Source organism: Centruroides vittatus, unplaced genomic scaffold (genome assembly GCF_030686945.1).
Source record: "Centruroides vittatus isolate TY-2023 unplaced genomic scaffold, ASM3068694v2 contig_990, whole genome shotgun sequence".
Lineage (NCBI taxonomy): Eukaryota > Metazoa > Arthropoda > Arachnida > Scorpiones > Buthidae > Centruroides > Centruroides vittatus.
Window position 1 is genome coordinate 410,835 of NW_027122659.1, and position 27,784 is coordinate 438,618.

Genomic DNA, 27,784 nt, shown 5'->3' on the forward strand with positions numbered 1-27,784 from the left:
ACTGTCCATAAAAAAACTAAAATTCAGAATATTTTGTTTAATTATCGTTAGTATTTAAGAAAATGTGGCTGCTTGACGGATACGTAATTTAAAATTTAATACCATCTTTATAAAAATGAAATACGTAGAAATGTTTTGATTTATATTTGTTAAGGGATAAAACAAATAAAAATAAAATGCATAAACGTTTACGTTAAATAATATTTTTTTAAATTAATTTTTGGCGATTTATTGGCTATTGTTTTACGCCGCTAGGTTGCTGCATCCATTTAGTCTCCATTGCTATGACGTGGTTGTGTGTGAACCGTTAGTGTGCAGAATGAATAGCAGTCGCATCGATGATATGCAACCTCTGGAACCTTCTTTAAAAAACATTATCGATCAAACGTCGTTAAAATGGGTGTTCGGGGGGGGTAAAGGGGGAGGGGGGAAGACAACGTGTAGCTGCAGCTTGGCCATACAACTGTCCAAGGTGAGGGAAAGTGTATTGATCATTTCCACCGATCCAGCACACAACATATCAGATGCCTTTGATCAAAAATTCTCTAAAGTCCCCACCTTGGTTAGTGGCTTCACTAATTTATATGCAATGGAAATCGATCCGAATCTCGGCATGAACGAGTTACCCGAGGAATATTTTGACGAATCAGATCCCATGAGAATGAGCAAAAACATGATGCAAGAAATTTTAGGTGCTTTCCCCGGCATCGACGAGGCCATGAGTTACGCGGAGGTCATGAAGCTGGTCAAGAGCATGAATTTTTCCGTCGTCATCTTCGACACAGCCCCCACCGGTCACACGCTCCGTCTCCTGACCTTTCCGCAGGTGGTGGAGAAGGGCCTGGGTAAGTTGCTGAGGCTGAAGGCGCAGCTGAATCCCTTCATCGCCCAGATTGGCTCCATGCTCGGCCTTCAGGACGTCACGGCCGAACTGATGTCGTCCAAGGTGGAGGAGATGCTTCCGGTCATTCGGCAGGTCAACGAACAGTTTCGTAATCCGGACCAGACGACGTTCGTCTGCGTCTGCATAGCGGAGTTTCTGTCTCTGTACGAGACCGAGAGACTGGTCCAGGAACTCACCAAGTGCGGAATCGACACTCACAACATTGTGGTGAATCAGTTACTGTTCCCACAGGTGGGAGGAAAACCGTGCAAGATGTGCATGGCGAGATGCAAGCTGCAGGCGAAGTATCTCGGTCAGATCGACGATCTTTATGAAGATTTTCATATCACCAAACTTCCTCTTTTAGATCACGAAGTGAGAGGGATCGAACAAGTGAAATCGTTTTCGAAATATCTTATTGTACCATATAAATTATCCGGTTGATTTTCATAAAATTTCAAATCGATACGCACCTATTTAACCAGTCTATATGAACGATTATCATTGTAGCTAAAACAGTTTAATTATTTAAGTGGAAAAAATTTTTATATTTTCTTAATTATGTTCTCTGTAAATAATTCTTTAGAATGATGATTTCCACAGAAATCATTTGAAAAGGTTTTTTACTTGGTTTTAGATATTACCATGCATTATGTTGATTAATACAAGAAATAATGGAATTAATTGTAAAGAGTTTCATCTTTGTTATTTGTTAAAAGTTCATTAAGAAAAATTAAATTCAAAAATTTAGCTTTTGTTCACTTTAATAAAATTTTGAAATAAGAAATTGTCTTTTTATTTTGTAATGTTAAAAATACAAATATTTTGACTATATTATGTTAATTTCTTTAAAATAGAACAAGAGATATTTACGTTAAAAAGATCCTGTCGGTGCAATACAAAAAAACATTACTCCAAAATATTTTCATATCCGTTTAAGCATTCTGTTGCGTAGCCTACTTCAATTCTAAAATTCATTACTGATGTAATAATGCAACGTGACTATTTTGTGCTTTATTCTATAAAAATAATAGCGTAATTGCATAATTTACTCTCCATATTATATATTTAATAAGAATATAATAATTGAAAAGATTAACTAATGAGCAATTATTTATTGTGACATAGTCACAATACCGAGCAGCAATTTGCAATCATATTTTTAATTTATTTAATTTAAAATATATGCTCTCCACCTCAAATTAGTACTGTAGTGCAGGGGTGGCCAACAAGTCGATCTCCAAGCCAATTTTGGTCGATCACTCGCAATGTCTTGACTTAATGCATTATATTTGTAACCGAACACAACAGTATGCATGCAGTTATGACTCGACTCATAAGCAGTGCACCACGTACTGAAACACAGTGTATAAACATAGTATGTATTTCACACCTCCCCCTCCCCACTTACACTATGCCTATGACAACAAGTCAGATCGCGACGCATTTTTAAGATAGAAAGTAGATCTTATGTATACAAAAGTTGCTGTAGTGTCTCGTCCCCATACATCATACTTTTCCTGATAAAAATAGTGTCATACAGGTCATTAACATCTGGGAGAAAATTTTTGAATTGAAATAATGTGACTTCTGGTTTGCGCAAGAAGTTTGTATATAGTTAATTGGGGTCTCCTGTCCCTGAGCCATCCATATCCAATCTCGTCTTTCGTCTATCTAACTCTATTCTTGTGATTAAGGACAGACGGTCGACAGTGGGAATTTATAGGTCTACAGTTTTTTCGAATTGCAGCCCGATAAATTTTTAATCATAGCAAATAAACTGAATCATATGCTTTCCTGTATGGAAAGTTATATCATCTTCCCTTTCAGCAATCTTAAGAATAACAAAATGATTGCAAAAAATTAAAACATGTCAAACTGAAAAGGATTTGTTTTCATTTTTTCTATTAAATAAAATATATTTTGCAAGAATAATAATAATGTACTGTGCTCATAATTCAATGATGTAATATCTTGTTGGATATTTTTATCATGCAAAAAAGATAAAGGAAGCAAAAATTCAATTAAAGGTAATTTTGAATATTACAGAATGTAGGAAGATGTAAGCAGTTGCTGCTGATTTTTGGATTTCATATGAAAGGATGAGATCAAATAGTTGGCAATAAAATTAGTAGTGTTTACCAACTTTTTTGGATTATCGACACACCGAATTTAATATGATTCTTGTGATACCATAATTGTTAAAATAAATTATGGTTTATTTTTAAAAAGATTTGATAATACAGATAATAAGTTAAATTTACCTAGACAAAAGCCTCACAATTTTACAAATATGCTATAAAAATAAGATTATTTGAATCAATGCATAAAGAGTTAGTCTTTAAGCTGGTTAGCTGCAAGACTTACAGAAGTTTCAAGGAGTTGGTATGCTAGCTTATGCACAGATGCATGCAACTTTTATGATTGGTATGCTGATGCACCAACAATCAGCATTTTAGTTAATACCTCAATTTGCTGGCAGTTAAAAAAAATGAATGATAAATGATATTTTAAAAAAGAACTTATTTAAAATTCTAGAAAATATTTAAATATTTCTATAACATATCTAAAAACATTCTTGCGGCACGTAAGTTGGAAGAGACAGATGTAGTGTCAGGATTGCTGAAGCAGTTCAGGCATTGGCTTATTGCTCTAGGGCAGTGACTCTTAACGGGAGCCGTGGCCCCTGGGAGTCCATAAGAAGTTTGCCAGGGGACTGCCGAATTATGCAAAATTTCCTTCAGAATATAATAAAAGGAAAATTGATGTATAACCAAATATTGTATTGAAAAGTGAAATAAGAAAGATAAAGTTTTCCTATTTAGTTTTTTTTTTTCCTACATACAACTTTGTTAGTACAGAAGAAATAAATGCAAATATGCTACTTACACCACAGTATTTACTTCTTTTATTTCAAAGCAATTCTAAGAAACTATTAATGCCTGGAATTATAAAAATAATTAGGAAAAATAGTAGACTTAGTAGTAGGCTTTGAAAATTTAAATATTTTTGCAAAAGACATGCAAAACCTTTACGAGAAGTTGTGGGTGTTTTAGTTTTAGCATTGACTTTGGATCGATTTATCGACATGTTTCTTATTTTATTTTTTGTTAAAAATTAATGAGTTTTCATGTTTAATTGTGAAGTTTGAATGTTATTTAAATAGATAAATGTAAATCATAACTTTATTATTTCATTATTATATAAAAAAATCAAATTATTATAGATAATTTAACAAATATAAACTATCGTTAAAAATATGGGGGTGACAAAAAATTATGAAATATTTGGTGGGCCGCAAATATAAAATGGTTAAGAACCGCTGCTCTAGGGAGCTGGGATCAAATCTCAATAAGTAACTCCCCAGGAATTTTCATGAATAGTCGGGCCTCGGTCATTCCAAACACAATAGGTCTAGAAAAGAGGTCCCATTTATGCCTACAGGGTGGAAAAAGTTAAAAATGAAAAACATTTTTCTAAAATCTCGCTCAAAAAAATATAGGCTATTATAAATAAGCTTGAACTGCAATGGGTAGAGAAAGAAAGATAAATCTGAAGTATCCACAGAAAAGTTATGACAGTGTAGTAAGATTAGAGTTCCAGAGCTATAAATTGTCCACCTTTTGTGTGGACAATTAGTTTTCTGCAGGCATTGTGCACGTCTGCTATGTTTGGCATTTTTTGATGACGCCTCCAATTATCAAGCTTTAAGTGTTTCATTTCGAGATTGATTGATTTAATGGGATGTAGCAATATAACACATAGGCAATCTGCCAAGAAAGGATGCTTCCCAAAAGAACCGTCTGTGAAAAACTGGCCACTATTTGGTTTTATACTGGTGTTATATATATATTATATATTTAGTGTACATGTTCAACACCAGTATATAAGTATATACTGGTGTTGAACATATAAGTATATACCAGTATATACTTATATACTGGTGTTGAACATGTGAAGAAAACCCAGAAAATTCCATGTAGTCAGCCTGGTCAGATGCAAATGTATGATCAACTATCAGTGTTCAGTGATTTTTAACCAGCCCAGGTGTAACCCATGCTAGCTACACTACTGTGCATGCAGTAGACATTATTATAGTGTATTATTATTGTAATGAATAAAATGTTTCTTTTATTTACAAAATTTTTTCCTTCAATTTATGTGTCCTCCTTTTCATTATAAAAAAGTTGGTCACCTTAATAAATTGTTAAATAAGATTATCACTTCCGTATACCTTGTACAGATAATCCTATCAAAATTTTCAAAACCACCAAATTTCAATTAAAATTTTGGCTGTCAGCTTTTTTCAGAATTACAGGTTGAGAGCTGTGGAACTAGTATCTTCATGGCAATAAGGAAGGAAAATATGGATTTTCCTTTGACTTGTACAAAGTCTGAAGTTTTGTTATCCAAATTTGAAAACAGTCCAGATAAAAAACAGAGATTAGACATTGAGAATCAAAAGCCACTTTCCATTTTAAAAATTTGATCATTAAATGTTGTCAAAAATAGAATTGGAGACTTGTAAATCAAAATTATAATACAATTTACATTTCATAAAAGTGAATATGTTTAAAGCACAATATATATTTTCTGTTTTAAATATGTTTCTGTAAAAATTTAATAAACACAAATACAGGTATCCTTTGATTAACACAGTTAATTAATCCCTTGATGTTACTGTGTATATCAAAATTGTGTTAATCAAATATGGTATCTATGGTAAGTAAAGACAGCTGGTAAAGCCACATTAATTAAAACTTCTTCAACATACATAAAGGGATTGTTGCAATTAATTTCGCACATTAAGCAAGGGATACCTATAGATATTTCTGTGTTGGATATTACCAGTTTTCACAAATTAAAATAAGTTTCTAATAGTTTATATTTATATCAAACAAACAATCAAATTGAGTAGAAACTATAAAACAAATTTTTAAGCCATTTTATCTGTATCTGTAAAGAAAAAAAAATTAAACTTGCACTCTCATAGCTTATTTTTAATACAAATAAGAAAATTATAACATGGTTTATATATGTAACTTGATCAATAATAGAAAGTTAGCAAAAAAAAAAATAGATTGCTTCTGAATATTACTTTAATGTATGAGCTTAAACATATTGTTCTCTGTTTTTTTTGGAAATTAAGATGAAAATTCTACCTAAAATAATGCTTGCAGGCTTTCCAGCTCATCATAGTGTTGATACCCTAAAAATGGGCCAAAAAGCCTTTGAAAACTTCAAATTTTGAAGCACATATCTTTTAACCTTCAACACATATCAATGTAAAGAAGATACACTGACCATTGATAGGTTGCTGCACCTATCAGAACAGAAGAAACCTGTGAGTGAAATGTGAAGCAGGTGTGTGATCAATTGAGACAGACTTCTGATAGTCAGATGGCTGAGGCAGTTAAGGCATCAGCCTACCCCAATCTGGGGATCTAGAATTAAATCTGGTGAACAATTCCCCAAAAATTTTTCAGGACACATAGGGTCCTAACCATCAGAATGTTTCCATTGTGGACCAGCCAAACCTATGACAAGCATGGAAAAAGGTCCTCTTAATACCCACAAGACAGAGAGAGCAAAAAAGGCTTTCCCTAATTTCAATCATTTAACATGAAAGCTGAATGCCATAAACACCCCTGCTGGGGCATATCCAGCGGGGTACTTAAAGCATGCAGCTCCCATTGATACCAAAGCAATTAGTTTTGTTACTTGAAAATAAAAATAAATATAATAATGCATATCACACAACTTCAATGGCAGAAAGTAATCTAATACAAACATAGAAATTTTGACTGATATTTCTTGTGTCAAAAAGTGCAAAGCATAGACGAAAGATAATTACATATGAATTCTAAATAATTGTAATTTTGATAATTTCTAGTAAAAATAAGAAATGTAATGTTTTATAGCTTTATTGTTTCTCACTTTGGAATAGTAAAATTATAATTTATAATCAATCTTTCAATTCAAAATCATCAATTATCCATTTTCCATCTTCCATTTAACAATTGAAGAAGCCCTCGGGGATGTATAGTGCTAATCAAACATTTGAAAAAAATCCTAAAATTGTATGAATAGGTGTTAATATTTTTGTTCTCCAAACTTTTCCTGTAGATGTGGCTGTCATCTGATGCTCAAAACAGAAAAGATTATGATTATCCAATAAAAATCCTGCAAGAACTATTTCATGGATCAAAGTAATGTGGAAAGCATTATATGTCTGCAAGAATTTTTGCAATTCTCACAGCATTGCTTATTGAAAACCAAAAAATATCATCTAGAAAATACTTTTTATTTCCACCTAATATTTTTGTTTACATTAACTTATTTTTCTCTGTGCTATTCATTGATGTTTACCTCGTCACAACAGTGTCATTTGTCTTGATTTGGTAATAGAAAGCTTGATATGCTTCAGAAACCCATCTCATCAGAGACATATCATTCACATACTTTTTCTCTAACTGATATTGATGTGTAGGGTGCATCGGTGGTGTGCAGTGACATTTGATGATAGTGAAGTTGTGCCGGCCTTGGATAGAATTATTGGAAGCTTTATACAATATTTTGGTATGTAGCATCCACAAGCTATACCACGTGAGGTTGGTGCTCTGTAAAGCGCATGCACAAATGTGTGTAATCTGGCTACTTTCATTCAAATATTTTCACCATGGAAGCTGTCCTGTATTTGACAATACATGCTTCCATTGGGAATATGCATATATGAATTTATATTTGAATATACAATAGCAATCCTATCATTGTTTTTTATATGTAGTATAGAAATTTTTAATAAGATACATAATGCAGTTATAATAAAATTATAATTTTAATTAATTCAAAGTATGTTAAAATATGAAAATAATCGCACAGTATGTATTTATATTTTAGAAAATACAAGGGAAGCGGCACTTCCACCGCTTCCATGGACAGCACGCCACTGGGGTGCATTATTCATAATTGAATACTGTACCTCAGAATGCCAACAACTGAGGGTTAGCATTGCATGTCCCCAAGGGCTTCAATTTTCAAAAGCTAATGAAAAAAGAATGATGTAAAAAGTTAGTTACCTAAGGTAATTCTAAAGTACTGGTAACCGAGTAACATTTTCTGAAAAATGACAGGAAGAATGTATTTTTGTACCCTGCAAATCTGCCTTGAGCAGCATCCATATTTTCAAAATCCTGGATATGCCACTGGATAATTTATTGGATAAATTTATCTTAAATGATTTAATTTGTGTTTTTGATATACTGTACTTTACATAATAATATACAGAATTTACATAATAATACACAAATAATATTTCTCTCATTTTGTATTTTTTTATGTGATTATTGCTGCTGATTGTAAAGATTTCTATACAATACATTCTTATTACCATTGTTGAAAAATGAAGTATCATTTATATAGTCTTTTAATTAAACAAATAATAGAAATAGTTAATAATAAAAAATGCTAAATATGAGTAATTAAAATACTGTGAAAAGATTTAATTTAAAGCATTTATTATGTGGTTAAAAAATCATACTAGAGTAATGATCACTAGCCTATATATTTACAAATAGGGGGCTTTGCCAACTTGTTTATATATTTATCAATAATCATTTATTTTCAAACATTCTATTCAAATGTTTATAACACATTTGATCTATAAACTGTTGAACAAAAAATTTAGATTTATTATTTTACAAATCAGCAGATTTGTGAATAATAATAGAATTCGTAAATGAGTGGCCCACTCCCCACTTGCTTCACTCGACCTCCCACAGGAATGGTCTGACCTCCCTGTGTTTCATTTCCCTCGGTTCTCCACTTGCTTTGTCTCCTTACTCCCAATATAGACTATTCAAAACAAAAACTTTGGGACAATTCTTTGATTTTCAGTGCTGCCATTTCTGTATTGTGATGATGTTAAGTCAAGTGTTTTATATACAGAATGGATATATATATATTGTGCAAACTAAAAATATGCAGTATATATTGTTTGTAAAATTAATTTTTTTCATTAAACTTATTAATATCATCTACAAGATATGTTCAAAAAGTTTCAGGAAGGGCTCAAAAAAATCAAAATGTAGGATATAAAGAAATTTATTTAATATTTTTTAAAATAATCATTCTGAGTATCAATATACTTCCTCCATCAATTCAGAAAAATCAGCTTCTTTCAAAGATTGTAAAGTTTTCTTCAATTCATCTTGTCTGAGTTCTTTTATCTCAAACTATTTCCTTTTAAAGTTCTTTACATGAGGTTGAAAAACTTCGGAGAAATAAAAGTCCTTAAAATTAGGAGAATATGATGATCGTGAAAGAATAATAATTCCATGATTTATCAAATCAGTAATAATTTAATGGCTATATTTGGACAGGAATTATAAAATATTTTCAAGTTTTCTGTACCAAATTTTCAGGTTATTTCAGGCAAATTGCATCATGTAATTGCCATAAAATGTTAAGATAAAAATGTTTATTCATTGTTTTGCATTCAGGAATAAATTCATAATAAAAAGACCCTTTGAATCAAAAATGTTACCAACTAAGTCTTAATGTTTGACTTTTTGGTATTACACTTTTCTGGTCTAGGCTCAGCTCTCGTTGAATAAAACCACAAAACTTGTTGTCTCATGGTTTCATTCTCTGAGGCATACACAAGTTTTGTCACCAATAATGATGTTCTCAATTCAACCTGGGTCATAATCAAATGTCTTGAACATATTCTGAAAGATTTCTATGTGTAGTTGTTTTCATGGGTCCAAGAGAAACTACAACACAAACTTTGCTGGTTCACATCTCAACTTAAAATCTTGCAATATGATGGCATAGTATCTTCCTAAGCCATTCTACAATCTCTCAAATAATTGCTCTTCTATCCACACTAATGACTGATCAAAAACTTTTTTAACATTTTTCACTGTTTCTCTTAGTTTGGAGTCACTCCCTATGTTGATCAGTTATAGTGATTCATCCAATTTTGAATAATTTATACCATTTGTGATGTCTTGATTCTAATATAGCTTCTTCTCTGTAAGATTTTCATATCTTGATGCATATTTCTGTTGGATATTTTCCTAATTTGATATACAGAGTGTCTCAAAAATGTACCGACAAACTTTTAGTGGTGGTAGATAACTACCGCCGCTAAAAGTTTGTCGGTACTGCCGCTAAAAGTTTGCTGGAACATCTTCAAGTAAGGCCGGTAGAACCTGTTCCAGAAAGATCAGAGAGTTCGCGGTGGTCATGTGGGATGATAAAAGGTATGGCTGCCTATTGACTTACAGTGATGTTTCCAGTTATGGATTCCTATCCAATTCTCATTCCTTTAGATGTTATCTACCTCCCCTAAAAGTTTGTCGGTACATTTTTGAGACACCCTGTATATTATCTGTCCTTTTAAACCTTCCATGACAAATTTTTAAAAAATTTTGCTGCTTGATTTTTAAAATAAAGAAGTATTACAATTGTGCATGTTCTATGATTAGTTTTGTGTGTTTACAAGATAGCAATCACATGTAAAAATACAATTTTTTTAATTTACATATGATCAATTTCATGTGTTTACATGATAGTATTTTACACAAACATATTTTTGATGGTTTTTATTTTACATGTTCATTTCTTGAACTTTTTGAAAGCATCTTGTACATGTGTTATTGATAAATTTAACAAAAAAGATAGATAAATTCTATAACTATTGATGATAAAAAATAAATGCTAATAAGAGCTTATTTAAACCAAAAAATATTCAGTTACTAATGAAATTAGGAGGAAATTATAAATTAAAAATAAAAGTTTATTCAGAAAATTCATTTTATTGGAATCATACAGAAAGAATATTTTCATAGTTGAAAAAAATCAATTTAATTTGTTTATCTTATGTTAAAAACTAATATAAGTATAATAATGACCAGACGACAGCCAGTAGAGGTATCAGCCTACCATTCTGGAGACCTCGGATCAAATCTAAATTGGCAACTCCCAGAAATTTTCATGGGCATCTGTCCCAGATATGTTGGGCTTCATCTCTTTCCACCTGGTTGCCCCATTGGGTATGGAAAGAAGATCCTTTTAGTGCCCACAGGACAGAAAGAGTTGAAAAGAAATAACAATAACAACATAGAAATATAAATGAGCAATTTTTAAGTTTAGTAGTGTCTCGCCCCTGTACATCATTCTTTTCCTGTTAACAATAAAGTCATGCCAGTCATGTATATAACTCTGTTCAAGAGAAAATTTCTGAATTTAAATACATGACTTCTGGATCAAAACAGTAGTTCATATATAGTTAATTGAAGTCTCCCGCCCCTAAACTTTCCATATCTGGTCTTGATTTTCATTTATCTAACGCCATTCTTGAGATTATGGAAGGAGAGAGGGACGACAGTGAAAGTTTACCAGGTTTACAACTTTTTGACATTGCAGCTAAATTACTTTATAATAATTGATACAGTACGAACTTAATATTAAACATAAGTAAATATGTTAATTTGTAAATGATATTTATATTATTAATCATTTTGCATATATTTCATTCATCAATTTAACTTTGATTTTATCTTAAAAAATGATATTTATTTCATTAATAAAAAATTATTTACAATGTATGAATTTACAATTTTTCAAAATAGTTATATTAATACTCTTGACATTGTAAAAAAATTTTAACAAATTATTGTATAATGGATTATTTAATTTATTAATACATTTATTTAATGCATAGTAATTATAAAATAACTTATAAATATAACTCAAATTAGATCATAAAAAAATGAAAAATATATTTTTATTATTCTTATCACTTTTCGTCTATTGTCTTGCTTTGTATATTTTGTACAGTACTATGCACTTTTAGATCTATCGCAGTGGATTAAACATGGAACAGAATGACCTTAAACACAGAGTAATTCTATCCACTTATTTTATGATATACATTTTGGATATAACCTGTTTGGTAGAGTTTTGTCACATGTATATATGTTATGAGGTTTTTATTATGAAATTACTAGTGTATACACACACTCGTACAATTCTAAAAACAGATCTATTTATTAAGAATGAAGAGGGACCCATTATGTTCAAAATACATATTATAAAGTAAATATAATTACTCTGTAAATTATGTCTCAAGGTCATTTTGTTGTGTGATTAATCCACTGTGATAAGTCTGTCTTTGGGAAAAGTGCATAGCATAAAACAGAAAAATGTTTTAAAAATATATTTGTAACAGAACTTCTTTAACAATATATAATTACTAGCATTCAGAAAAAATTAACTTCAATTTATTCTTCTTTTATTATAACAACATTTCATAATAAAAATTGTTCTTATTGATTATCTAAAAATATAAAATATGATAAGTTATAATTTAGGACAATTGTCTTTAGTGCAAGATTCCTCCTATAAATAAAAAAATATATATATAAATGAAATAAAAATTACACAATAATATAAATAAACAAAAAATCAGATTTAATTCTGAAAAATTTCTTACTTGATTATCTGATTGGAGATTGTTAGACTTCACTAATTTTAATTCAATGCTTTCACTGATTGGTGTTATATTTCTCTAAAGAAACATGTTTAAATTTATTTGTAACCAAAATATTTCTCATAAATATGCAAACAACATATTCATAACAAATGATACTCACTTCTTCAATACTAAAATTTTTAAGTATTTGCTTTTGATAACCTTTAACATTTGCTGTGATCTTTAATACCCCTTCTTTTCCAGTTAAATTCAATATTTGATAACCTGTAAGAAAAAGATAAAGTGTTTCATCAAAAATATACATATTTTTTCACTTTGAAACTTATTTTTCTTACTTCTGGTAATTTTCTTGTATCCATGAGCACCATTAATTTCATTTATAACATCCCTGTGATTTTCAAGCTTTGCGAGCGTGTAATCAGATAATTTCCAATGAATATCTAAAGACGATATGTTAGAAAATTTCCTGCCAATATTGTCTTTTATCCAAAGATCAACTTCAATTTGTTTATTTTTCTGAGTAGAAATCTAAAATAAATAATTTATTTTATTTTATTTTATGAATATGATAGTAAACAGGGCCTTCCAAAATGAAAATTATAGTAATTTAAAATAATAGCATTCTTTTTGGAACACTGTATACAATATATTTAGAAACCAAAACATTAATGTCAAAAGCTAAATTAACTTACAGTAGATATTGCAAGTGAGGAAGTAGTTGCTCTTTTTTGAAATACTTTATGTATTCTAAGATGAAGAGAATTAGGAGTTGCACAGACAAATCTAAACAATAGAAGTTAAAAATTTTTTAAAATTTAGATTTAATAGAACAGTATTGGTAAATCTCAGTTCATATTGAATTATTTCAATAAGGTTCATTGCATCAGTGGCGTGCCGTGACATTTGATGACAGGGAAGCTGTGTTTCTGTAAGAAGCCGACTTCCAGGGGCAATCAGTTAATTGCGCGTCAGTGATGGTCTAGGGCAGTGGTTCTTAACCTTTTTATACTCGCCGCCCACCAAATATTTCATAATTTTTTTGTGACCCCCATTTTTTAATAATAATTTATATTTGATAATTTGATAATTTATCTATAATAAATTGATTTTTTTATTATTGCTTTATTTTTTATATAATAAATGTAAATCATAACTTTATTATTTCATTATCTATTTAAATAACATTCAAACTTCACAATTAAACATGAAAACTCATTAATTTTTAACAGAAAATAAAATAAGAAACATGTCGATAAATCGATCCAATGTCGATGCTAAAACTAAACTAAAACTAAAACGCCCACTTGTCGTAAGGATTTTGCATAAATTTTGCAAAAATATTTAAATTTTCAAAGCCTACTATTTTTCCTAATTATTTTTAAAATTCCAAGCATTAATAGTTTCTTAAAATTGCTTTGGAATAAAAGAAGTAAATACTGCGATATAAGTAGCATATTTACATTTATTTCTTCTGTACTAACAAAGTTGTATGTAGGAAGAAATACAAAATAAATAAATAAAAACTAAATAGGAAAACTTTATCTTTCTTATTTCACTTTTCAATACGATATTCGGATTATACATCAATTTTCTTTTTATTATATTCTGAAGGAAATTTTGCATAATTTGGCGGCCCCCGGCAAACTTCTTATGGACCCCCAGGGGCCGCGGCCCCCTGTTAAGAATCACTGGTCTAGGGTCCATTCGTATTCATTTGTTCGATAAGCCAGTAAAAACTGTAGACTTCTCTAAATGTATTTTTAATATCACAATTACATTCTGAATCGCTAGCCACGATATAAGGGCTAAAATTAAAAATAAATTATAAAAACTTACTCGGTGAAATAAAATGTGCGGTGGATATACATACCTGGTACAATGTATTGTTCGATTGTATTAATATACTTTTAAAAAAAATTATAATTAAAATATAGCTTTGTAAAGAAATGTACATAAAAATAACATAAAATATTCTTTACTTTTTAAATCTTAAAACAATCCACTTAGTCAAATATCTTGATACGAGTAGCTAATGGATGGAACTAGTGACGGTCCAGGTAGGTGTGTAGTGAGTATGTGCGTGCCAAATCCCGAGGGTGCCGATACCGGTCAATGTCAAATGCCTCTTTTGTTGCATCACTACTATATCTCAAAGGACGCCACAGGGCTGTTGTAAATTTTAAACGTTTCTCACCGTAGCTGTAAAAATCTAACTATGTTAAACTTAATAGTCATTCGTTTTCTAATTAATTCATTTTAATACCAGGTGTACACGGAAATCAGTTTCCCACTGTACTGAGCGAGTGATTGGTTCTGTTAAGCTTTTGTTGAAGTAAAATTCTGGCTCTTTCAACAGGATTTTATTTATGTCCCCATTCCCTAATCTCTTAATTACTTAGTCACTTCTTAAGTAGAAATAAGTCGAAACCAGTTACTTTGTACCTGAATATCTGTAGTCTTGGGAAAACAGTGGAAAGACAAATTTTTATGACAACAGATATATAAATCGTAAATTTAAGGAAAATAAATTCTAGAGCTTTTTTTGTACCATTGTATGTACTGTACGTCTCATTCATTAAATTTGGTTGTAAATGATGCTGTCAAAGTAACAGTTAATTTTTTAACGCAGTACTAGAATTGTACACGTTTTTTCTGCATCCCCTTACAGATGGGACATACTAAATCGTAATATCACCGGTTTAACATCGAAATCCTTAAGTAATATAAGATGGGAGAGCGGAATAAACGCAGAATAAATATATCAAATATTTTAATGGAGTGTTTTTAAACTCCTGTCAACTATACAGAACTATCATAAAAACGTGCCAGTAAACTCCTATCGGTTGGGTTGTTATAAATCTAGTCTAGGGTGGGCAACCCTTTTTATAACATGGGCCAGAATAAATTTTACGTTTTTTTCCGCGCCGTAGTAGTTAATTGACGCCTACTTGTGACTCATAATTTTTTTAGTCTGCAAATATGAAATAAATAAATAAAAAGTTAATTACTACATTTATTTTTTTATCGTTTTCGAAAATTTCAAAGAATTGGAAAATTAACTATTAATTAGTTATTTTTCCAATTTAATAATCTATTAAAGATCTCGCGGGCTGGATAGAAACTTTTCGCCAGCAGTAGCTGGCCTGCGGGTTGCCCGCCATTGATCTAGTCTGCTTATGATTCACATAATCGGGCGAGGGTGGCCGAATATCTAGCAGGCGGCTAACAGCCCACAACCGCTCCGGGATATAAAGTCGCGTACTCTTTACGCGTGTGTCGCTTCTACCAGCTAAACCGTGACGTTGGTGCTCTGTAAAGCGCATGCGCCAATGCCTATAATCTGGCTGCTTGGAAGTTGACAGGCAGGCGGCTAACACCTCAGAACTGATCCGGGTTATAAAGTTGGACTCCGTACGTGTGTGTCACTTCTACCAGCTAAACCGGGTGAGGTTGGTGCTCTGTAAACTGCATGTGCTAATGCCTATATAATCTGGCTGATTAGAAACTGACCCAGTTTCGACATTCCTTCCGCCACCGAATTATTCGAATATACAATAGCAATCTTATCGTTTTTTTTTCACATGTAGTATAGAAATTTGTAAAAGATACATAATGCAGTTATAATAAAATATTCATTTTAATTAATTCAAAGTACGTTAAAATATGAAAATTTATATTTTATAAAATACAAGGGAAGGTCATTGGAAGGTGGAATCGGCGCTTCCATCGCTTCCAATGACGGCACGCCACTGCATTGCATGGAGATATTCAATCTTGGCAAAATACTTTTGACCATATTATTTACAATTAAACAAATAATAAACTGATTTAATTGTCTTAAACACTAAAATTATAATTATGATATGCATATTTAAATAATTTGATATCAAATAAATGTATTACACTAAGAAGATTTTTGTTAGCTGAACTCCTCCTAAATTTCTTGGTAGATTTAAACAAATAGGTGTCTGTAGATATTGCACATTTGCAGACCTATCCATAAGTTTTTTGTTTACAGATTTGATGATCCATCCTATAGATATCAGGTTCCAAAATTCTGAAATTTTCCTATCATTTTGTATACAGAATCAATAAGAAACTTTTTGCAGCATTGAAATTTTTCAACAATTTAGTATCACATTTATTGATAAGTCATCTGCATATTTTTTAACTTATTTCACCATATGGGCACTAAGAAGGTCCACTTTTTATCAAGCATATCATGGATTCAGCCAGGCCCACAATAGGGTGGAGTCTGACATATACAGAACAGATTATTCCCAAAAAATTCCTGGGGTTTTTTCAACCCAACCAGATTCATTCCAGATTCCCAGAGTGGTAGACTGACACCTTAATCACTCAGTCATTCAGCTGTCAGAGTCATCTGTCTATGTAGTTTACAAAGGAATATGTGACCCTGATAAAGCTCTATCTGACAAAGTTTCTGATCCTTTTGTAATAACTTTCCTACTTCTTTTGCCTGTCTTTGCTCATGGACAACTTTACATTGCTAAGAGTCATTCATGGTCTTTCAATAGCTTAAAGATTTGTTATTCTTTCGTCCAATGGTTTTAAGACAAAGTTCACCCAAACAGGGACCACCATTTATTAGTTTTGTGTTCCAGACAATACATTCCTGGCAACCGACCTTCCTTTCTACGCTACTAACTGCCAAAATGTTAAAAAAGTCCTTTTTAACAAACACAAAAATTTTTAAAAATTTAAAAAAAAAAAAAAAATTATAGCTTAAAGATATTTATTGAGAGCCAAAGTAGAAGAAGAGACTTGGATTCTATTGGATTTACCACCATTAAAAACTGTCAGTTCAAGTCTATGCCCAATTAATTTGTTAATCAAGATAACATTCGACAATATATAGGTAACCCCCGTATAACACGGCACTTCTATAGCACAGATTCACTCTAACACGATTCGAGAATTGGGTAAAACCCTCGTACAACATGAAATGTAATAAAAACTATTAAAAGCAAACTTTATCTAATTTGAAATTAGGAAAATACTCGTACAACAGTTCAATAAACATGATAAAGCTTTTAAGTGTAAAAGATACCTCATTTGACATTTTTCATTCGAGCATGTACATACTATCAGATTTTCCTGCATAATTTTCATGAACTATTAGTACTTAAGTACAGTATGTAAAGTTTCTTTTCCCGCCTTCTGTTGATACATGTGGTCCTTCTCAAAACTTGTTTCAGTGTTGCCAGATCACGATGCTTCTGCTTTTAATGTTGTTTAATTTATATTAATATGTATCACTTCTTAAGAAATTTTTAATGAAGATATTTATCTTAATTATGAAAATATAATAGCATGTTTTTTAATTTTTGGAACCTAACCCCCCTTTTCGTACTAGTTCTTTGTTTCATATAACACGGATTTGCATAACACAACAATTTTTTGGAACATAACTCCCATGTTATACGGGGGTTACCTGTACAACAAAAATGAAAACAATTAAATTGGTAAATCCTTAACCATCTTTTTCTTCCTTAAATAGTGAATAAAAAGTAGAAGCTTTAAATTTGAAAATTTTTAAAAATTATATTTACACAAACTTTCTAAATAATCCAATAATATATTACTATTATTATTATATTAAATATTCCACTCTCGACTTTATAAATATGAAATCTGAAAATATTGTAAACATCACCAATGGCAATGCCGAATTGAAACAATGACATACTTCCGTATCTCATTCCTTCACTCAATAGATATTATCCAATCTTAAATACATTGTATTTTTTTCTTATATTTTAATATTATTTGAAAAATAGTTACAAATAACCAAAAAAAAGACTTACTGGATAGAAGATTGATCCTTTGCTGGATTAGTAAGAGTTGCAGATGGAATATTTCCAACCTTGAGTTCTAATTCCTAAATAATTTTGTATTTAAAGTGTATAAGTTGTTATAATGTTCAAAATAAATAAATTAATAAACACACACACCACTCACATGCTTAAAATTATTAAATTAAACATGTTAATTAATCAAATAAATTTTCTATGAAAACTACATTTACAAATGCCATAAAAACAATGAAATTTGAAAGACTGTTTTTTAAAAGCCTTTAAGTAAAAAATCTTATGTAATTGCAATATCAAATATTTAAAAAATTATATTATTCTACATGAAACAAAGACACAGAGATCATGGTTCAATAACAGGAAAATTTCTTGTAGAATTAAAGTAAGTTCTGCTAAATGCTAAATTTCAGTATTCATATTATTTGAAAATATTAATTCTGAAAAACTAAATTTAAAGTGGAACGCAAAGTGGAACAGAGTAAACAAATCATCGTAAAAACATAAGCATTTATTTCTATTGGTAACTTATGTGGTAGTTCTTGTCTTTTTGTAGTTTTAGATTTCATATTATATAACATAACAAAATGCTGGTGTTAACCTTATTTCTTAAAGCTAATCTCAGTTCATAAGGGAAGAGGTCACTTTATCCCATAAGCAAACAAATGAAAGGAAGACATAAGAAAAAATGGTCAAAAATAAGAATACTATTCAGTTTACTTAGGAATCCTTACCTCACTTACACTTCAATGGAAGTAGCCAAAAAATAACAAGCAATGGCCTAAGATTTGTGTTATGTTCCATAATTGTTAAGCTATAAGTTTATATTAGTTTTTTTTCCTATTATTTAAAGTATAAATTTTTCATTTGTAGTAGTTTTTCTTGTGTTGGTTATTTCATTTGTTAAGCGTGTATGTGTATGTGAAATTTTTTAAACTAAAGTATGAATGACACAAATTTATAAAAATATGTGCTAATTTTATATTTGTATACTGCATAAAACTGCATTCTCAGATAATAAAAAACTTTTTGATTGTTTTTCACAGAACTGTCAAACTATTGACTTTTCTACAAATACATGTAATGATTTATATCATACTTTATACACTTAAAAATTACAGCATACAAAGGGAAAAAAAAGTCTTTGGGGTTCATGATTATGTCACTGCAACAATTTTTCCTGTTAGTGAACTCCAAACTCCCCACATAATGGCATTCCACATTATAAATTAAATTATGATAAAAATGAAGATAAATGTATATTTTAGAATTTACTATTACTTACATATTAAAAAATAATGTTAAAAAATTTTTGATTCTATATTGTATTATCTTTGAAAACTGGATACTTTATAATAATTTTAAAATATAATATTACTTACAGCTTGATCGATATTTTTACAAGTAACTTGGTAAACATGAAGATCCTCTAAAAATTATAATAATAAAACCTTTGATTCATTATATCTAAATGATTAAATATATATAATACATTATATCTTTATTGTATGTTAGTTTAAAAAAAATAATTAAATTTCTTAACAGACATTTAAAGTCATAAAAATATGTCTAATTTTATATCTACATACTACATAAAACTGTGCATTCAAAAGCAATAAGATCTTTTGATAAAAAGGATGCAAGACATTTTATAACTGAATAATAATAAAAACTTAATAAGTATAATTCACTTTGGATAGTTAATAAATATATAAGAAATATTCTATAGTAAAATAACAACAAATTTTTTATGAATTGAATATAGATGAGAGTAAAGTTCAAAACATCCGATGCGTACACTATTGGCAACCGACCCAGTGCGCCAATAACATCAAATGAAGTTCCGTAAGTTTGGTCAGAAAACACTGTTGATCAGGTTTGTCGGAAAGACACCTTGCGACAATTTACGTACTTGATGGGTTCACTCGGGTCCAAAACCGATCGTTGAATCTTCTGCTGCTCACCAACCGTCTGAATAGCGTAACGTCCCGTAAGCATAGCGTGGGCAAACTCCTTCACAACCCGCATCTATCTGTTCTTTTTCTCACATTCCGAGAGACAACTCCCCTCTTCCCGCCTCAACCTTTGCCTTCTACACTCGTCGGCAATGGGTCGGATGACCAACCGGTGTTTATCCGTCCACATTCCATCAGTCTCTTCCTCAACTGTCTTCTTGTAATAGTGATTGTTACCAGTCCAAAAGAAAAGGGCGGGAATCATGTCTACTCGATTCCACCCCGACAATGAGTTTTAAAAAATTGAAGGAAAAATATAAAATTAAATACTATATTTTTAAACAATTTTCCAAAAATGGTTTAAAATTTAACTAAAATATGTACTTTCATTTTATTTCAAAGGCAACTCTGAACGGTTCTTAAAGTGATAACACAGAAAAATTTATTTAAAGTGTAAATAATTACAATTAATTAATGATAAAAAATTAATGCATTCGATTATTATCTTACTTACTGTTGTAACGATAAGGATCTCGAATAGCTTGAATGCCAACAAATCTTTCTTTTTGAGAGAGCACTACAAGGTTAAGTAAAAAATTTAGTGTATTCAACTTGAAATCTTTTATACAACTTTATTTTTTATATATTTATAAAATTTTTATAAATATATAAAAAATTTTAAATAAATTTACATTATAAATTTATGTCATAAATTTAAATATAAGTATAAACAAACGTCAACAGCTAACCCAATATATTAAAGCAATAAATCAACCAAAGCCGAATTTTTGGGCTGCAATATTATTAATACAGCCGATTCCAGCTCGAAAATTCAGCTTTGGTTGGTTTATTGCTTTAAATATAAGATATTATGAAAATATAATTTAACTGGCATTTATGTATTATCTTCTATTTTATATTTGTACAGTGTGAATGAATTTTATCAATGAAGCAAAACCTATTTTATAATTTTTATTCTTAATACTTCATTCTCATGTTTGAAGTTTATTGAAAAAATAAAAAAATATAAACTCTACAAGATCTTACAATAAATACTTAAAGTCAGTATTTTAATTTTAATTATTATTCGATTTCTTATATTTTTTTCATTAATATTATTCATTTTTCTGTCAAATAAACATTTTTATTTAAAATATATTTTATATTTAAAGAAAAATCACTGTTATTTATGATATATAAGATGCACTTCCATTTCAGCACTAAATATTTAGGGAAAAGTATTTAATATATATTTAAGGCAATCCAACATTTTTGACACTTGACACCAAGTTTTTAAACTGTATTCTGGTTTAAAAAAGTAAAATTGGAATGCACGGTTTTATTTATCATGGATAAAAGTCGTTTACCAATAAAATATTCTAAATGAATATATGCAAAAGCAGCTTAGCTATAACAAAGAACAAATAATAATTATAATAATCTGAATAAACAAACAATCTTCATTTTTTGTCCACGTCTTGCCTCAAGAATAAAACAGTCTTACAACAGAGTCAACTTGTTATTGTCTGCTTCAATACATAAAATATGTAAAATAAATTTTCATTTGGCAATGGCATAATTATAAATATATCAATATTAATTTTAAGGAAAATTTATTTTACATGTTTTATATATTGAGGCAGACAAGAGCCTACAATAAAAGATTGACTCTGCTGTAAGTCTGTCTTATTCCTGTGGTTTAACATGGACAAAAAAATCAAGACTTTTAGTGTTTCCTCAAGTATTTTTGTGATTTTTTTTAAGATTACAATATATTCAATTAAACAATAACATTTTTATTCAAGAGTCGGGTTAGGTAGAGGTTACCCATAGCCTATTGAAGACCATTTGGAGAATTCATTAGCTTACGGGAGATTATCTGCACTTTATATGTCAAGTTTCAAAGTGTTTTTGAGTGATTTTTTTAAACAAAAGTCACATATTATTATATGCCATAAAATACAGTATATAAAAATATATCAATAATCAATAAAATATTTAATGTTTAAAAATTTAATTGTAAAATAAATAATGGAAAATTAAGAATATTCAAGCACTTAACTTACAATCGTCATAATAACCTTTTTGATACATAGGCCAGAGCCGAGGACCACCTTCAAAAGCAACTTCTAATAAAGAACCCAAAGCAACAACAGCAACACGTTCAGGATAAATAGGCTATTAACAAAAAAAATAAAATTAATTTCACTAATTATTAATCATCTATAATTATATGCAATATATCTCTATATCAGAAATCATTTGTGAGAGAGAAACATCTATTTCTAAGATTAAAATCAAAACTATATTAAATATGTTTTTCATTGCTTTTGAAAAAATCCAATCGAATAATTAATTATCTCGATTTATAAAATCCACACAAATGATACTTTTCATATTAAAATTAATTAAAATTGAAAGCAAAAATCCATCAAAACAATCCCCTTTTTTAGCCTAAAGGGGGATCAGGTTGTCACAGAATGTTTTGTGGAAAATTAAAGTGAATAAAAAAAATGTGACTGTTTCAATAAACGTTTTCTTCTATTTTAAATAATTACTTATCTATCATTATAACTCAAAAAGTCTGATAAATAAATAAAATTTAAAGGCCATCTAAAATATCTGTGTAGTCATCTGCATATGACAAATGAATTTCATATGATTTATTGATTTAACTTTTAAAATATTGTAAAAAGTTAAATTTCAAGAATTCAAATATTTAACCCTTTACTATAATAGACTTGTTCGTGTGTCTTACATTCCAAATAAGAATGCATTGAGTTCACAAGATGTCTTTTGTATTACTTAATTCAAATGTTCTATTAACATTTGTAAAACATTACTTAATACAAGAAATCTGTACAAAATGACTTAAATTATCTTATTTTATAATTTGTTTGCATTCTGTAATGAAACATTGAGTGAACAGATTCACATCACCCAATTGAAATGCTTAAACACAATTTAAGATATACATTCTTCCCATTTTTCTAGTCTCTTGCACTATAAAAATCACTCAATGGCAAAAAAAAAAAAAGAGAACTTCCAAGATTCCAATTTTTGCAACATATAAGCAGACTTCTTGGTAAATCCACAGATTTAACACCCTAACAGACACAGGAACCTATCTAGGTTAGAGAACTTTGGAGAAATTTTACTAAACATCCTGTAAATAGTGTATATAACTTTTTTTGAAACAATTTGTAACACTTTTTTTTACAAATAAATGACGACGATGATGATAACATTTCATTTGAATCTCTATGTTTTTACAACTTTAAAATATGACTAACAGTGATGTGAGCCATTAATATATAGTAATATCTCAGTTTTCGTTTACTTTGGTTATCATCAGTTTTGGTTTTAGTCAATTTTTTCCACAAAAAATTTGTCTCGGTTTTCATCAGTTACCTTGGATTTCACCAGCATGCCCACATGACCTCGCTGCTAATTCTGTGAAAATAAAAAGCGACCCATGTGTTTTCCTGCTCAGTGTGCCATTGTTTCTTGTTGTGTGAGCATTATTCTGTGCATCTAGCCAAACAATTCCATTGCTTTCATTTCCTTTTAGTGCCATCATGGGTCCAAAGAATGTTTCCAGAACCAGCACCCCTTTGAAGAAGATGGCCATGAACATGATCGAGTTGAAGAAAGAAATCATTGAAAAATACGAAAGCGGCATTAAGATTGCTGAAATTGGCTGCATGTATGGGAAGTCGCCATCCACAATAAGTTCTTTTGTGATAAAAAAGGAAGCAATAAAGGAAGATAATGTAACGAATATGCTAACAAAACAGAGATCACAAACAATTGAAGATGTCGAACAGTTATTATTAATTTGGATCAATCAAAAACAGTTAGATGGCGATTCTATTTCGGAGGTCATCATATGGGAAAAAACAGACTGTATGCCGATCTCATTAAGAAAATGCCATGTTAAATGTTCATTAATTCTTTACATTAGTCTTTTATATTAATTTCTTATTGTTTTTAGTATTAAACAATATATTTATTCTATGTAAAATGTTTTTGGTATGTATTTTGGAGTGTCTATAATGAATTAATTAGATTTACATTGATTCATATGGAAATAATTGCCTCAGTTTTGGATTTCACCAATTGTTTTCAGATGGATTATCAACAAAAACCAAAGCATCACTGTATTAACCTTTCAACAGTGAGATAGTCAGGTATCCCAAAGTAGTGGAGAATAAATGTGGAAAATTTTTAAAGTATTTTTTCACACTTTTTTTCTCATTACTGTTTCGGAAAAAGATTTTGTAAACAGTTATGTCTAGTAAAGAAAAGTCTGTTTTTATTGTTACATAATTCATTCTTTATGTGAATTTTTTTCTGCCGTAGTTTTTGGCGATACTCCCAAGAGAATTTAACGGATATATCCGTCCCTCACCACTGCCACACGATCACCCTTGACAGATATATCCATCAGTACCTGCAGAGTGGTTAAATATGCAAAAATAATTAATTAATATATTGTTAAAATTTTATAAATAAAGGCATAATATATTTGTCATACTATCCTCACTTTATTTGTCATACTGATGATAATTTATTTTTGTTGAATCATCATTTACAACATTGCTTAAATTTATGATTTAATTATATAACACAAATATAGAATAAATATAAATATTCTTTTAATATTTGTATTTGTATTTGTAAAAGAGGGTGAGAGAGCTGTCAGTCATTTAGCTGACTGACTCAGTGGCGTAGCGAGGGGGGTACAAGGGGGTGTATTATGCACACCAGGTGCCACTCGCAGAGGGGCACCCAAATGGTCTCCAAGACAAACTATATGTGTTTCTGGAGGGGGAGAGGGGTGCCAATAAAGTGTCAGGCGCCAGTTATGCCCTGGGTGCCAGTTGTTCGCTATGCCACTGGACTGACTTAGCCCGTTTTGATAGGAAATGGAAAGAAGGTTCGAAGGTAAGGTGATAAGCAGCAAGAGGAAGTTAGATAGATTGGAAAGAGGAAGGAAGTGACCATGGGTTCCATGGGTACTGGCAACACGCAACATACAAAATAAGACAAAATATGGTTACATGATACAATAATAGCATAAACAATTCTTTTAACATTATGATATTTTGGTTAATTTTATACATTTTATTATATATATTTAGTTAATTTTTAATAAAACATTGTAAATACACCTATGCAACGGGAGCTTTGAACATTATAAATTTATTGTTCATGCATATGAATCACAAATGCACCTTACCTTAAAAAATATGAGGAACTGTATACAATAACAATAAGTTAGAAAATAAAATTTTAGTTAGAATTATGAAAAAAAAATCTTTCCAAAAATATATATTAAATTGCAGCAAACATGTTAATATCAAACATTTTTAAATTAATTTTTTCGTCCAATGGTTGTTTAATTTTAATTAATATTTGGAGACAAAGTTGGACAATATTTGGAGGTCGGTTGCCAACATGTCTGTCTGGAACACAGAATAAATAAATGGTGGTCCCTACATGGGCGAACTTTGTCTCCAAATATTAATTAAAACATTTTTAAAATTATAATTTTAATTAAAAATTTATGGAACTGAAATTAAATTATTACAAAATTTTCTTGCAAATTCATTTAAGATACTGTTCATGTTAAAAGTTTAAGATTTTTTTAAGCTAACAAAATAAATCTAAACAATAGTCAAACAAATTATTTTACACAAGTCCTTTTTAAAAACCTTGATAAATGTTTTGAAAAATTAATTCTCATGTTTAGATCTTGGATGAATTTAAACAGATCTTCAGGATTACATTAGATTTTAGATCTGAACATGAGAATTAACTAAAAAGCTTCTTGCCTGTATTATTTAATTACACAAACATAGTTACTTAGGACTAATGAACAGGCTTATTATACTCCCAGCATATTTAATTAACCTCTCCAAAATGCATTTCATCTTAAGGGCCAGGAAGACTGAAATGCATTTTGGAGAGGTTAATTAAATATGCTGGGAGCAGTGCCATAACTAGGGTGGTGCCAGCGGTGCCCAGGCACAGGGCGTAGACCCTGGGGTCGCAGAAATAACCTGGACCAAGTTTTGGGTCATAGTTTTGGGGCATAGTTACAGATGCTTGCACCGGGTGCATAAAAGGTAGTTATGGTGTTGGCTGGGAGTATAATAAACCTGTTCGTTAGTCCTAAGTGACTATGTTTTTGTAATGAGAACCTTTCAAAACATTTATCAAGGTTTTTAAAAACGACTTCTGTAAAGAATTCATTTAGATTAATAAAGAAGTCAAGTGAAATATCAAGTAGCAAACTAAAATAAAAACATTTTTATTATTACTGTATTTGTATTATTAACAACTTTTTTCTTTTTCAATATTCAATTAGCAATATGATTGAACATAAAAATTATTAGAATATAATTCAAGCCAATAGATTGACATTATTCTAATATAAATTAATAAATATTTTCAATTAATTAATCAAAATTTAAATTCACCTTTAACGGTTTGCTACATCCAATTATGACTGTAGTATTTAGCTTATTTCCATAATTAACAAATATTCGAGAATGGCCTGGAAATTTACAAACAAACTGAAGACTCTGGCATCCTCTTCCTATAGGTGCATAATCGGTATCTGTGTATTTCGATAAAATGAATCAATCATTCACTAAATAGAGTTATCACTTAAAGCAAATTAAATATTTATATCAGTACAAAAAAGAAAAACCCTTAAAATAAATTAAATATTAAATTTGTAGATCATTATAGAAAGAATAGAAACATTATTCAATTTATAGTGAATGAGACTGACAGATTGATATCTAAATTTTTGAAGAATAGTTCAAACTTTTCAGTAAGTTTCCATAAAATAAAAATCTTATCAATTAGCTAGTTCCTGTATTTTGGCTTAAAGCTGGTAAAGTTTTTCAACCTTACCAGCATTTTTTTCTTGACTATGATTTAATTACCAAAAGTTTTGATTTTGAAAGTATTTAAATTTTCAATACAATCATAAGTTACATAAAATTAAAAATAAAAACTGCAAGAATATGAGGAAAAAAATATATATACATATACACCAGTATTATATCACAATATTGTATACTGTTTACAAAATAAACAAAAATAGACACACAAAATAATGAAAAACCAAGCAATCAGATGTAAAGCAGCTACAACCATACAGCTTTTATTATGTTAAAATTACATAACATGTAAACTTAAAATACTAAAGTTAGAATATAATATTTAAAGATCTTTGTAATGACTATATTTAAACATTACACCTAACAATTTTGTTTCAAATCAGTCATAAATTTTAATTAAATGTTACTAAGTAATAGAACTAATTTTAATATAATTTTTATTTTTATTGAAACTTTTCATGTATTTGAGTATTTGCCAGACTTTGTAATAATCAACTATACATTATGTAAATTTAAACATGGTTCTCATCATTTACTTTTTGTTAAATGGTATAAAATACTTACTTTGGCATTGCAATTTCAGAGAAATAAATTTCCTCTGAAATGAAGGACAGGAAATGGAGATACCTTTTCTATATTATAAATTATCTCATTGTTAATAAGTTAATTTAGCCTGTTTTTGAATATTACACTGCCCA

At 29.8% G+C, this 27,784-nt stretch overlaps 2 protein-coding genes across 2 annotated transcripts in view; one reads left to right on the forward strand and one right to left on the reverse strand.

Moving 5' to 3' along the window:
* Positions 1–273: 273 nt before the first annotated feature.
* LOC136986057 (ATPase ASNA1 homolog) lies at positions 274–1,670 on the forward strand. The gene has a single exon (XM_067283511.1). It carries the CDS (start codon positions 320–322, stop codon positions 1,325–1,327), a length of 1,008 nt encoding a protein of 335 aa, XP_067139612.1. The 5' UTR covers positions 274–319; the 3' UTR covers positions 1,328–1,670.
* Positions 1,671–12,162: 10,492 nt separating this feature from the next.
* The window catches only part of LOC136986101 (nuclear pore membrane glycoprotein 210-like), a 42,792-nt gene continuing 27,170 nt past the window's right edge, over positions 12,163–27,784 (reverse strand). The window contains exons 15-24 of the mRNA XM_067283566.1: positions 26,655–26,794; positions 22,236–22,347; positions 20,684–20,746; positions 19,597–19,643; positions 18,212–18,285; positions 13,076–13,166; positions 12,719–12,911; positions 12,544–12,647; positions 12,384–12,458; positions 12,163–12,289 (exon numbers count right to left, since the gene is read on the reverse strand). Coding sequence (XP_067139667.1) covers positions 12,251–12,289; positions 12,384–12,458; positions 12,544–12,647; positions 12,719–12,911; positions 13,076–13,166; positions 18,212–18,285; positions 19,597–19,643; positions 20,684–20,746; positions 22,236–22,347; positions 26,655–26,794 — 938 coding nt within the window. The 3' untranslated portion in view covers positions 12,163–12,250. The remainder of the gene's footprint in view (positions 12,290–12,383; positions 12,459–12,543; positions 12,648–12,718; positions 12,912–13,075; positions 13,167–18,211; positions 18,286–19,596; positions 19,644–20,683; positions 20,747–22,235; positions 22,348–26,654; positions 26,795–27,784) is intronic.